This window comes from Melospiza melodia, chromosome Z, assembly GCF_035770615.1.
Source record: "Melospiza melodia melodia isolate bMelMel2 chromosome Z, bMelMel2.pri, whole genome shotgun sequence".
In the NCBI taxonomy this organism is placed as follows: Eukaryota; Metazoa; Chordata; class Aves; order Passeriformes; family Passerellidae; genus Melospiza; species Melospiza melodia.
This window is the reverse complement of record NC_086226.1, coordinates 73,071,607-73,086,078: the sequence shown is the minus strand read 5'-3', so window position 1 is coordinate 73,086,078 and position 14,472 is coordinate 73,071,607. Positions and strand designations below refer to the sequence as shown.

The window sequence follows — 14,472 nt, the reverse complement described above, 5'->3', positions numbered from 1 at the left end:
GTAGATCATTTTGTGATGCAATGTGAAAATGAGATAGCAGAATGGGGGTAGAAGGTATGTGGGAACTAGGAGTTGCTTTATTTTCAATAGATTTCAATGTGCTTTCTGCAATTATCACATGCCATTTTTATTGCATTTTTGTATTTGCACAGAAGTTGATCCACTCCAGGTTCTGTACTCTAGGAATAGCACTTGGAGAAATTCTCAGTTTGAAGTTCTTAGCTCTAATTATAGTAGGATAGGAAATACTTTTTAAATAGAGAAACATTACACAAAGAAGGTTTTATCTGAAATAATTCTACTTTTATGAATTTGAAAAGATATTACACTGGTTTTGTCTCCATTTACATGAAGCCAAGAGTGCCAATTAGTTGATATTTGTGTGTTTGATGACTTCCAGTAGGAAAGAGTCTCCAATAAGACTCTTTTTAACTATTAAACTATTTAGACTCCAAGTTTCTTTTCAACTATTCTCTTCTGTAGTAGTCCCTCAGTGAAGGGACAAGAGATGCTTCACAACTCAGACTGTTTCACCAGTTCAGCACAGAGATCGAAGAGGCAGCAGGACTCTGGCTTGTACTCAGAGGGTGTAAATAACAGGATAAAATGTGTTTGCAGTAACTGCATGTTTAATCTGTTAGTCAGTTTTCTAGAGCACACAGACTTCCCACCATGTACTGCTCAAGTGTTCTTTCTGTGAAAGCTTAGTTTTTGGAGCAGAAATTCAGAAAGTGCTTTTTAAGTTCCTGTTTTTACCAAGACAGATACGGTAAGGAAATCGTGTGTCGGGATGAAGCACATGCCTCCTCCTGTTAGACTTTGACACGTTAATCCTTTTTGTAGTGTGGGGGGTAGTTTATCATGCCTTGAATTTTTTATTTTTTTGTTTCTACTTTCTTGTCGTATTTTTTCTGAGACCATGTCAGCAAGACAGAATTTTCTTCATTTTCAAGTAGACATAACAACCTTAACTGAAGCCTTCTCACTGAGGGATGGATCTGGCCTGTGCAGTAAGTGCAATACAAGCAGAACGCTTGAAACATTTTATTCAAGTCATTTTCACATAAACTTGCAACCATAATACGGGCAGGTAACACAAGAATATGAAAGTGCAGTGAAGAATACAAAGCTAGTGCATGAATATTATAAATTAGAGCTCTTCAGATAAAGATGCAAAGTTACTGAAATTAAGACTCTTTGAAGAAAAGTGAAGAAAATAATGAAAAGTCTTCAAGAAAGTTGCAAAAATAAGTGGCATTTCACTGTATCTGTAGCATTTAGTTGCATAATAAAACCTCCCAATTACATACTCTTTGGTTTTAATTCAAGTTAAAAATCTTTCAGCACCTTTTAGGATTTGGAGAAAATGAAAATGCCTTTTTGGCATAAATGTGAGACACAGGATAAAACCACCTTTCAATGTCTCATTTATGAAAACCACCCTGCTGGTTTTGAATGAGCAGACTGCAAACAATGCATGAATGACAATAGGAAGGTACATTTGATATGTGCATTCATTCTGGAGCAGAAAAAAAAACGAGTAGACTTTTTCCTAACACAAAAACATCATCTACACAATGTTTTGGTTCCATTGGTGACCAGTCTGTCATTTTTGTAACACTTTTGTCTAGAAATACACAAATACCAAATGTATTTCAGGATTAAAAAAAATATATAGCAAACCCTTCCTCTAATGAGCCTGACATACATTATGTTCCTTATGTGCAATTCTTAAGTAAAGATTTGAAGTGTGGGAGGTTATTGTTTCACACACATTTATACATTCTGGCTTTTCAGAAGAAATTTGAGACTGCAAGACAGCAAATTCATAGTAGAAATCCCACAAAATTTAAATCTGGTTTTGCTCCCACTGAGACCAATGTCAATTCAAAGATAAGGGAACAAGCCCGATGTCTGGTAAAATGGAATCCAAATATAATGTGCAGTAAAAATAAAAACTTTTTCTAAAACAGTTTTTAAAGATATTAATAATCCCAAAAACATATTCCAGTATGCAAAAAATAAGGTGTCAAATTTGCAGAGCCAAGATACTGAAAATATTGGTTGGCGCTCCCCTAGTTAGAACTACTTCTACACATGCTATATAATAAACTCTTCTACTTCTACTGCGTTGTGATTTACTATAGTTAAGACAGGGTTGAAGTCACATTCCTTCATTTTTTTTAATCCTAAAATCCCTTGTTTTTCTGTTCATGTCTTAGGCAATTTTTGTGCTATTGTACATCAATGTCATGTCGCTTAACACACATTTCAAAACAAATACAATATTTTGCTACGGAAAAAAAAGCTACATTTTCGTAGCTCCAGTATCCCCAATATTCAAAGTTACAGCATTGAACACCTTTCCCATTGAGGCCATTCCCACTTGTTCCACCCGCACAGACGCTCAAGGCCCTCTGGCTCCTTGCTGACTCCAGTGGAGTCTCCCAGTCTCCTCTGCCCAGGGAGCAGCCGTGCCCACAGCCTGCAACTCCGTTCAGCAGCTCTTGTGTCCATCGCCCAAGCTGCTCGCGGGACTCTGACCCCAACTTTGGCCTAAGTCTGTAGGAAGGTGAATGCGCTTGCATCCCTTAACGCCTCTTAAACCTAAGAACTCTTTGGGCTGAGATTTCAGAAGCCTAGACTTTAAACAGGCCCTCGTTTTTGCAGACATATGTTACAAATGGTCTTCTCACAAATCAAGTTTGCAAATTTTGCTTCTGTTCATTGCCCGTACTGGTTACAGATTGCTATAATGGATCTCACAGCAAACAGAAAGGGACCTGCAGGTATAAATTATATTATTCTGCACCCTCTCCCACTGGTGGGTAGGAATCACCAGGCTGCAGATTCTCAGGTTTCTTTTAAATTCTGATTGTGCAAATTTGTAACCAAGTCATGATTAAGGTGGAAATAAACTTAAATAAATGTACTAAAGAACAGCTGATCCGTGAAGGATGTTGTGGTAACTCATCAAACTTCCAAATTCAATCCATAGGGTTCTAAAGCATAAAATATTTCCAAATACTACCTGAAGTATTCTCAATAGTGATAATAAAACTTCTCCATACTCCTCAGATTTTTAATTTTTTAACCATATTGAATAGCACTTTTTTCCTTTTTTTTTTTTTATTTACTGAGCTTCCAATATTTCATTAGGTGTTTTGAACTGCTGATGAAATTAATGAACACCAATCAATATTTCTAGGTCCCATTGCTCCAAAGTAGATTCTTCATTTTACATGATCAGAAATCTTCTGAAAAAAAAAAAAAAAGCCAGATCCCCTTGTGATATGTCATTTCACAGTTTAAAACAAAAAAATCACAGCTACTGTAGCTTACAGCAGGGTGCACTGCAAAAGCAAAATAATTTGGGGATGGGAGGAGGAGTAGTACACCCAGCACCAGTTAAGCAGTTCAGCAAAAACATTAATTTGGGCTGGAAGATTTTCCCCTTAACAATGTTGCATTTGGTTCCTGAACAGCCTAAAGTAGGATGTCAAATACACTGACTTTTGCTTTTCCTCTCTACATAGTATATTTTCAACTTTGTTATTTTGAATATTGAGATATACATTTTAAAGTCAACTACAGTACTTAAGGGGGAAGCAGGTAGTAGGTTTTCTTCACACTAAAAATACTTTGTAAGAGATTCTGACCTACTTCTGTTTGTGGTGCCACCTGAGTTAATTGCCTGTATTATTTTGATGGTTAACCTGTTCAAGTTGGATGTTTTTCACAGATGACCACATCAGGGTCTCTTCATCATTTCCAAGAGCCCACTTCTTGACAGGTATTTTTTATCCACATTAAGTTTGCAGAACTTTTTTTAAAGTCCCACCTTGAAAAATTTCTTGAACATATAAAGGTGGGCAAGCTTTTTAATTAATTTTCACAGATGAAAGTTGTATTTCAAAACCCCATCTGTTTTTCACTTAAGAAAATGGAAAAACTTCTAATGTATTAAAAATGTAAACATAACTTTTCTTGCAGGGGTATAACTGATATATATAATATATATGTATTTCTCTGCTATATGTTAATATTCCTTGAAAACTGAACATACTTCTCTCTTTCATTGAGAGCAAGAATTTTCAATAGTACTGTATCATCACTCTTATTCTGTTTTTCATCATTGTCTTTTCTGAGATAGCTGACATTAGTACTTTCTCTTGAGTTTTATTTAATTCATTTTGTGTACATTTTTTCTACGTTTTTAAATATGTTCAACTCATTCACCAGTAATATTCCCACTGCAGTCTACTATCATGTAAACTCCAGATTTGAAGGAGCTAAGAAATGGTCCCATGTTTTTATGAATGAGTTAGATTATCAAAATTTAAAATATCTCTACATGAAGCACCAGTTTCACGCATTTCAATAGCAATACAAGTAATGCCAATTTAGATTCTCAAAATCCAGTTAAGTTTTGCTTGAGAAGCAGCAGAAGTGCTTCAAAGTCACATAAGGTGTGTGGGCATATCTGTGTATGTTCTGTAGTTTTGTTTCTATAGTGTTTGCATCCTAGTGAAGTTTGTATAATGATACTTCAGTTCAAAACATCTGTCACCATCTCGTCCACTTCTTGCAAATTTCTCAGTATCTGTTGAGAGAGGAGAAATAATTTTATGCAGGTGAGCAGGCACACACAGAAAGAGAAACTGCTAAATACCCACTTGTCAGCTGGAAAGCACAAGTCAGCCAACAGTGACAGACATTTGGTTTCCTAGCCCGGCCTGAATATGTCCCTGAGAGGAGAGATATAATGATATTATGTATGGTGTACGTACATACATGTGTGTGTGTGTGTGTGTGTGTGTGTGTGTGTATATATATATATATATATATATATAGATATAGATATAGATATATATAGATATATATAGATATATATAGATATATATAGATATACATACACACACATATATATGTGTATATATATATATATCTGTATGTATATGAGGTGTTAGCCTGGAGAAGAGGAGGCTGAGGGGAGATCTCATCACGCTCCATGAATCCCTGAGGGAAGGAGGCAGTGGTGAGGTGTGTGTTGGTCTCTTCTCCCACGTCACCAATGAGACAGGATGAGAGGAAATGGCCTCAGGAGGAGGTTTAGATGGGAATCAGGGGAAACTTCTTCATGTAAAGGGTTGTAAAGCATTAGAGCAGAATATCCAGGGAAGTAGTGAGGTCGCTATGCCTGGAAGTGTTCATAAGCCATATGAATATAGCACTTGAGAATTTGCTTTCATGGAGAGCGTGGAGCCATCTGAGGTTGATGGCTGGACTTCATGATCTAAAAGGTCTTTCTGACATTAACTGTTCTATTATTTTATGTACTCAGTAACATTTTCAGAGGTAAGATGGGGAGATTAGATATTAAAAGCGTGAAATGTAAGTTTGGCTCATTTAACTACTGAGTTCCTAATGCAAAGTAAGGAATGAATATTTCACAGGCTAACTAAGCAAGTCACATTAATTCAGTCTGCTTCACTGATATTGTTATAGAAGACTGCGCTGGTCATATGTTTTACTTTTCTTTCACTGCTCTGTAATTTGTTTCATACATATGAACTCTATACAATGTTAATGATCCTTATACAAACCAAATGAAGTCTCTTGATAAATATTTCATATGAGCAACCCTCACAGTTTTCTGAGAACTGCTTACCTCCGTGTTAAGAAGACTGCTTTCTCTGTGTGTCTTTCACAGATACTAAAGTACATTAGATCTACCATGGGGACATTTATTAAATGAGTTTGCCTTTTTGGAGGAAGAAAAAGTAAAAAAGGCACTTTTTTGGCATTGCTTAAACTTTTAAAGAGCAAAACTGTAAATGAAGGATGTGTGAAAGAACTGTTTCAGGGAGAGTGATGCTCTGCAAGTGAGGTAACACACACTTGTGGGATTTTGCATAACGTCTTAAAGAGCCCTCCTCAGCTGTGTGTGGGTGCTGTAAAAGGGCACTGAATGACCACAGAGAGGCCCTAATGCCAGCACAAAGGAAGGTGTGCGAGCCAGAGGTTGTCATCTGGCAGACCAGACAGGAGCAGCGGTTTTGGGAAGCGTTACATATTCCAACGGCGTGAGTGCGAGAGCAAAATTCCCGCAAATTTTAAAATTCCCACAAAACCGAAGGCTGTCGGTGGGGCGCGGTGGCAGCGAGGGCAGGGCGGGGAGGCACTCACGGGGAGATGGTGCAGCCAGAGGCGTAGGCGTGGTGGCCCGTGTAGCGGATGTCGCAGCGCACGATGTTGTTGGAGTAGTCGGACTCGGGCACCAGGTAGCTGGGGTTCACACTCACCTGCAGGGGAGAGAGCACGCTGCTGTCTGCTGCCACGCCAGCTGGCAACTCACATGCCAAAGCATGTATGCAAAGGATTTGCCTCTTTCTTTAAACAGGAAAAAAAAAAAAAAAAAAGACCCACTTCCAAAAAACCCCAAACCTCCCCATTCCCAACAGGCTTACCTTCAGAATGTAATTTCCAGGTTTTACATCAGTAATATCAATCCACTGGCAGTCTATGTCAGCATTGTAAGTGTCGTAGCAGCCAGGGCTCAGACCCTTAAGAATGAAGATAAGATGGATGTGAAAAAACATGAATCTTTAAAAACAGTGACATTCTAAACATTAGGGACACTCAGACTGAAGTTCACTTAGCTATCACAGTCCACTTAGAAAGTTAACTTGGAAAAGGAATCTTATTTTTAGCTGGCATTTTATTTGTGTGTCTAAACTAGAACACCTAAGTCTAATGTACCACTTTTTATGCCCTTTATTGCTACTGGATAAAAAACACCTATAATATTGAAAGTTACCTCACAGTTGTTCATCTGTGAGGTATCTGTATTTTCTTATAATCACTTGTTACAATACTCCTTTTACGTCAAAACCGCTGATGATATTATTTCCTGTTCTTCACATAAGATCAGAAGACAATAAAAATTGACCAAAGACTGGAGGTAACTATCTGTAATTTTTGAGTGAATATCTTCTGAGGTCATGAGTACAGACAGACTTGATCACCATGTTGGATCCTCTCTCCACCCTTAGGAATGATGTAACATTTTGCTATGGATGTGCCATCTTTGAATAGTAGGGCTAAGGGCCATTTTCACATTGAGCTTTGCATAGAAATGGTCTCTCTTCAGACAAATAGTGACACAAGAATCTGAGGGAACCGAAAATGTAGCCTTTATTCCAGATGCATCTTTCCAAAAAAATCTTCCTTGTTAGGAACATGAGTAAGAATCACCACATATGAATGTGTTGGTGTTTCAAAGCTAGTGTCTTTAGCTGTGGCCAATACAGATTGCTCTAGGCAGAGCTGATCTGTTCTGGCAACACACAGAGTGCAGAAAACCCAAGTCCTGCAGGAATTCCCTCTTGACCCAGCTGGTGATCAGCTCAGACTCTTGCATGTTTGTGCCAAGTCTGAGGCTGGAGGAAAGTTTTACAGTCCAATTACAAACCCCTGAAATATGGGCTTCCAGTGGAAATGCTGACACAGCCGTGATTCTAGTGACACAAATACTCAGCTGTAAAATATGTATGTTGCTTAGTTAGATGTCATAGTCTACAGAAGTAGAAAAGGTATTTATATTTATAAAACCTCTTCAAAGCCTCTATGTATTGCAGATCATTCATTATAGTTAAAATTCAAATGTGGACACGTCAGCCAGGGAAACATAGCTGTCATTTCTCTGTGACAGAATAACTACCTTCTAGATTAAAAGCTGCAGAATAAGGGATACAGGTTCGTGTGTACGTATGGCCACACTGAGTTAAACCACAGATCCAGCAAAGCTCGGTGTCATGTCTCTGGCAGTGGTCAGCAGCAGATGCTTAATGAGAGAAGAGCATAAGGAATGGGATGTGTAATGTCACGCAAAGTCCTTCCACCAGGTATTTAACTGTATTTAAGGCACGGGGTACCATTAGATCTTTGTGTTTAATAGCATCTGTTACTTTGTCTAAATTCTTCTTGAGCCCATGGAGATTTTTGATCTCTGCAACATCCAATGGCTAGGAATTTAATACTTCATTCATGTGCCAAAGAGCACTCCTCTCTGTTTTAAAGCTGTTGCCTGAAAGGTCTTCAGTTCATATATTGACAGAAACATCAACTATTGTCATTAAATATCAAAAATTTCCTATTTAAATCCACAACCAGTCAAGTTTTGTTCTTACATCTGGTTTTCCAAATAGAATAGTCTATGAAATTTCTTAGCCATACTACACTGCTGATCAACCTTGTTCTGCTGGGGTTGGCTACTTAGGATTTTTTAAGCTTTTCTTTAGCAGTTCTGAGAGGTGGTGATGCAATGTTCAAGGCAGGATTCTTGCATGGATTTGTCTGTCATAATGGTGTGTTCCCTTTTCCATGTTCCCCTACTAAGCCCTGGCACCTGGCTTTACGTTGGTACGTGCCCCCATCCACACAGGTGCCACTCTCCTAAACAGCCTCCTGCCCTGTCGGCACAGAACAGCACCCTGAGGTTCCTGTGCCAGGCTGCCAGCCAGCAGCTGCAGGTGCTGCAGAAATCCAGCCCCTTGCAGACTCCACAAGGGAGAAGATACCGGCCGTGAATCTCGGCACCACCCTACAATGTCAGTTTGGGGAGATGAACAGTGGGATCAGCTTCTTTGTGGGCTGTCTTGTGTGCTCTTAGCAAGCCTGACCAGTGCTACTGCCACGAGCACCTGGGGTGTGTTTCAATACAATTCAGTGAGCAGTGGTGCTACGCTAGTGAGTGTCACTGCCCTTTAACAAGACACCCACAGGTCACAGCACGTGGGTGAATTGCCAGTCTCCAGGTTAGCATCCTGGTCTGTGTAATGGGGAATTCCAGAAGCTAGTGAGGACATCAGCTAATTTAGGGCATCAGGTGATTGATGACAGAAAAGTTATCCAAACACAAACCCGTGGCTGTCTCCACAGCAGCTCCTACCTGTGTGTGTGCTGTACATGCATACCGCCTGTAATATCCATAATCACAGGAAGTGTCTTCAAGGCAGAAACTTGCTTTGTGACCCTCAGCAACTTTTCTGTGTGAGCTTGCATCCAACAAGTCATAGTGGCTGAATTCATCCATGCTGTGGTAATGTCTGTTAAACCACAGGTACATCATTAGAGATGGATCAGATCTCATCAATAACTTTTTCACATATTTGATCTACATCCCATTAAATCTGGACAAATTTAATTACTTCTCAAAACTTGTGTGTTAGTACACTTTCCTACTACTGACCACTCAATTATTTTCATTACTCTCATTTTCAAGTACCACATATCATCCTATAAATAAATAATGGGTTTTAATTTGTTATGGGAAAGATTCCATAGCAGCACTGTTTTTCCAAAATTTTGTTTCACCTCTTTTCCAACAACAAAAGCAAGTATTAAATAGTTCATATTTGAATTGAACATCTTATAAGTGCCTTTAACCAGAGGTTTACTAGGAATGCTTACCTTACATACCATAAATTCCATGGAAGTTTGCTACTTGCTAGCAAAACCCCAACAATTTGCTTTCACATTTCCATGACCCTCAGACAATGTAACATATTTGTAACATTGGTGAAGACAAAATCTGCATAAAGAAATCAGCTTCTGTGTACTGGCAATGCAGATTTCATTCATTATCAGCTATTTTTACAGTCTGTACTTAGTAGTGTCTCTGTTTCAGAATTGTTTATTCTTTTTATTTGGGCAAAGTGATGCATTTTTCTTGCTTTCACCCAAAGGGACTTCTACCTCTTACTGTGGAGTTTTAGCACCTCTTATTCTTGTAATTTCACCCTTTCCAAAAGTGTGCGAAAATAAACTTGTCTTCTCTACCTGCACCATATCTTTTGGCTGCCATTACTTTTGGATGATTTCAGCTCAAGAGGGATATGAGAAAGACCTAATCAACAAAACTCAAATGTATTGGTAAAACGAAGCAGCACAGGAGCCTCAAAGCACATCCAGAACACTAAAACCAGTCCACAGATGATGATGACTAACACTGAGGTCTGATGGCTAGCCAAAGCAACTGGCAGTTTGGGTTCATTTCCAAAAGAGTTTGCTTCACTGTTATGGAAATGATCACGAGAGCTGCATTCTTTTGTAGGCAATGTATTTTCTGTCCAAGAACTGAATCAACATCAGAGACACTTTGCATCTGGACAGTGATAGCTGGACTATTGTGGCACAGTAAGAAACTGTTCTACAAATGGAAAACTTCAACTGCTCTCTACTCATTTCATCCGTTTATCCAGTTTGTAAGCATGAGGGTTGGGGGATTTTTGTTATTGGTGGAGATTTCTTTATTGGGGATAGAGGTTAACTAAAGCATTTGTGGAGGTTTTTTTGTTCGGTTTGATTTAGTTTTAGCTTTTTTGATGCATGAAAGATTTATAAATTGATGATATGAGTCTTTTTTGAAAGAATTTGTTCTAATGATACTGATTTTTCATTCAATACCTAAAGCCTCTAAACCTAGAGAGAAATATTCCATTGGCTTCAGACCAACCCCACATTGCATACCATTTTTAAAAAAGATTATCACTTACGTGCCTGTAGCAGCACAGTTGTACTTTAAATAAGGTGGAAGTAAGTATTCTGAGTAATTAATTCCAGTATTTTATTACTGCTCCTGCTGAGAAGTAGCAAAAACTGGAACAAACCTGCAAACTCCTGCATATGAGTTTTCCAAAAAAGGTACAGGTTTGCAGTATTACCTGCTTGTTCTGCTACAACAATAGCTTGTTCTGCTATTCCCCTTGCTGTGTTTCCAGCAAATATACTATTTCTAGAGCAATGCTGCTATGTCAAAATATCATCATATATAAATAGAATATTATTTATAAGGGGACCAGTCAACTCAGTAGCTTTCCTTTTCCAAATTGATTGGACTATTCCTTGTGAAGAACTAGATTATTAACTTCAGCTCAAGAAGTATGGGTCACTGTTTAAAATGAGGTGTTATAGGGAATATGCCAGTAAATGTACATTTTAGGGTTTCTATTTATTTTTACGTAGTTGGGACTTTTATTTACTTAAATGTACACTTAAATGTAAGTGGACTATATGTAAAATAAAAGGAGAAAGTGCTACTGTAAAATCTCATTTCAGACTTGTATTTGTATTTAATCTACACATTGTAAGAGTTTCCCATGTATGGATAAGCTTTGTATCCATCTTCATTTCATGTGTCTCTACAAAGTGTAATTATCACTACCTACAAAGAGTAATTACCCCAACATAAAATTAATCAGATAGTAAAAGGCTAAAGCTTCCCTGTGGTTTCTCTCTACTTCTCTTTAGTTTTAGAAAATGTGTCCTTGTAAGTGACAATTGTTAGTGAAATGCATAATTAGAAGATGCCACACTGAGCACTTCACTCACTGGTGACAGCTGTGCCACTCCCATGAGTAACGGGGTCTGCTGGGCAGAAAATCCGACGTGCCTTGGTTTTTCACTCTTTGGGGGAATCTCAGGAGCACCCGATTGTCATAGTCTCTAACATCTGCTCGATAAGCTGAGCTGCAATGGTGCAAACCAAAGAAAACAAAGGAAAAAGCCATGAGTATATGCGAGAAATACTTAAAAAAATGCTTTATATTGTCTCAGAAGTAACTGATAGCAGAACTCTTTTCAGGCTCCATAAGCCTCATGTATTGGAGATTCACAGAGGAATTCCATATGGTGTGGAAATGCCTAGTGTCAGACCAATACCTGAGTAAAATTCAGACCTGGTTTTAATTTTATAAATGGAAGTTTGACCACTGACTGACTCTCTCTATGAAGAAGATCACTGCTGAGCTGTAAAATTACTCTGGTATCAAAAAACATAATTTTATTAGTTGCTGTTAACCAAAATAACTCCCTGTGTATGCAAGATCACAAAACAGATGTCTGATTCTGTTAAAAACCCCAAAAAACTAATATGAATATAAATGAGGCTGTGTTTTCCCATTCTACATAGTTATTACCTACACTCTTTTAAATACTGTAATATTTTAATCAACTAATGGCCAGCAAGAACACTTCAATGAGTCTTCACTGTGAAGCTAGCAAAAAAAAAAAAAAAAAACACCAAACCAACTGCTATATCTTCTTTTTTTTCTTTTTTTTTGCAAGTGAAGAGTAGGCATGACCCTGAAACATAAATTTATGATGCTGGTAAATAAATAAATTTGTTTTGCATGATAAGGTATCAAACAAGTTAAAGTGGTTAAAACCAGCCATGTTGATTTCTTTCCAAAGAAAACAGGAAAAATCCTTCTTTGCCAACTGGACAAGACTTAACTTCATAACAAAGCTGTTATTTCAACCCCTTAAGAGACTCTGAAACACTTTTCAGCGGGATTTTAGTTTTAGGAGACATTCAAAGGCATAGGCCCAGAAACAATTAGCTTATTCTAATCTTAAGAGTAAATTGTGCTGGTTAAGAATAGGGTTTTTGTTCTTCAGTTTTTGTTTTTTTTTTTTTTTTAATGAAGTAACATATGATCTTGTGGGAGTAGAGGAGGGAGATTAACAGAATGAAGTTGTTTTCTAGGTGCCTCCATTTCACAAAATTCAGAAATATTCAAGTGAGCCTGACAATAAAAAAAAATGTAATACAGCTTTCCACAGCGTGTAGGTTCTTCATGAGATCTGCAGCTTGTCTCTCTAATGTGGCAGGACTGCTCTCTCTACCACCTGCCACAAACTCGGAAGAAGGTTACAAAGGGCTGTGTGTCCGTGAGCCCTCCAGCCTCACTCTTCTCCTTCCTCACCGCGTTCACAGGTGGAAACAGGAGCACAGCAACCCACAGCAAACGGGCAAAGCCTTGGGACAATGCCTACCTTGCCAAGCAGTTCTCCTCGGCAGCACATCTCAAGTTATACATGGACATCCTCTGGACATATGTGGACGCCTGGATGTAATAGGGATCCGGGACTAAGTCAGGGAGACCTGCAGTTCATCAAACCAACCACATAACAGTAAGATCAACCCAGGACACGTTTGCAAATATTTGGCTACCATCCCAGTCGTTAGGAGCCGTCGTTTTGCTACGGACCCCTGCTCTCCGTTATCCTCGCATTCCCCTTTGCCCAGGCTTATCCCAAACCACCCCCCCCCCCCACGGCAAACACGGCGCCCGGAGCCCGCGGTGGGTTCGTCGGCAGCCCGCCCCTGTCCCGGCAGCAGGGACTGGGCAGAACCGCCCGGGTTCTGCCCCGGCAGGGCGGGCAGGGCAGGGCAGGGCAGGCAGGGCGGGAAGGAGGGCTCTTACCGTACTGGAAGTAGCCGGTGCCGTAGCCGGGTCTGTACCTGCTGCCCTGGCGGGGCCTCTCGTAGGTGTCGTAGTAGTTGTAGTAGGGGTTATCGTCCGTGTACTTGTAGGGGTTGTAGGGGTCGTCTCCTACCATGACATCTTCCCGGCCGGGCCTGAAGCTGCCCAGGGGCGGCAGGCTGCCGGCCCCGGCGCTGCTCCCGTTGCCGTCGGTGCCGGTGCCGCCGGCGGGGCTGGGTCGCGGCGCCCCCGCAGAGGCGCCCCGGGTCCCTGGGCTCCGCTGCGCGGCGGCGGCGGCGCGGCCCCCGGAGGGAGCCTGGTAGCCGGCCTGGAACCAGTGCCGAGCCCCGGAGCCCCCGCGGCTGCCGGCGGCGGGCTGGGGCTGGGGCTGCGGCTGGGGCTGCGCGGCGGCGCTGGCGGCGTTGCTGCGGGCGGCGGCTCTCCGCGGCAGCACCGTGCCGTTGTTCCGCAGCAGCAGGATGGGGCTGCCCGCCGCCTCGGCCGCCTGCCTGCGCCGCGGGGGCTGGTACTGGGAGCCCAGGCTGAGCAGGCTGTACACCTGCCCGTTGTTCTCCCACTGGATCCGCTGCCTCCAGGCGGCGGGGGGCGGCGGGGCGTCCCGGCGCGGCGGCTGCTGCTGCTGGCAGCCGGCGGGCCAGAGGCAGCTCCAGTAGATGCACGCGTGAAGCTGGGCGAGCAGGAGCCCCGGCGGCGCGAAACGCATCTTCTCCTCTTTCGTGGGCGCCGGCGGGTAGAGAGATACGGGCGGAACCGAGAGGGGAGGGAGGGGGATGGCGAGAGGAGAGCGAGGGGCGCCTTTCCTGCTCCTCGGGACGGAGCGGGAGCGGGGGGCGGTGCGGGAGGCCGAGGGGTGCGGGCTGCGCTTCTGGAAGGGTCGGGCGGGCAGCGGGGTCTCAGGCGCTGCAGCACCCGGGAGGTGCCATCGGGCAGGTCGGGTCGTCGGAAAGGAAACCCGGCCCGGGGGAGGCGGCGAGAGCGGCTTTTCTTCTCCCCGGTATTTATAGGCGAGGGGATGCGAATGGGAGCCGGAGCAAACAATCAGCCTCTCATCGTCCTCCGGCCCGCGCTGGTGTCTGGAGCGAGGGAAGGAGGAGGAGGAGGAGAGACCAGGGACTTTAAACTTGCTGGCACGCTCGCAAAGTTACACAAGCCCCGCTGGCTGGGCTGGCTGCACCCCCGC

At 41.7% G+C, this 14,472-nt stretch overlaps 1 protein-coding gene across 1 annotated transcript; it reads right to left on the bottom strand.

The window, feature by feature from the left end:
* Window positions 1–6,185: 6,185 nt before the first annotated feature.
* On the bottom strand, window positions 6,186–14,124 carry LOX (lysyl oxidase). The gene is made up of 6 exons (XM_063180100.1): window positions 13,272–14,124; window positions 12,841–12,949; window positions 11,395–11,532; window positions 8,954–9,110; window positions 6,471–6,566; window positions 6,186–6,305 (listed from the first exon to the last, which is right to left on the bottom strand). The coding sequence occupies exons 1-6, from the start codon at window positions 13,993–13,995 to the stop codon at window positions 6,186–6,188; spliced, it is 1,344 nt and encodes a 447-aa protein (XP_063036170.1). The 5' UTR covers window positions 13,996–14,124.
* Window positions 14,125–14,472: the final 348 nt, after the last annotated feature.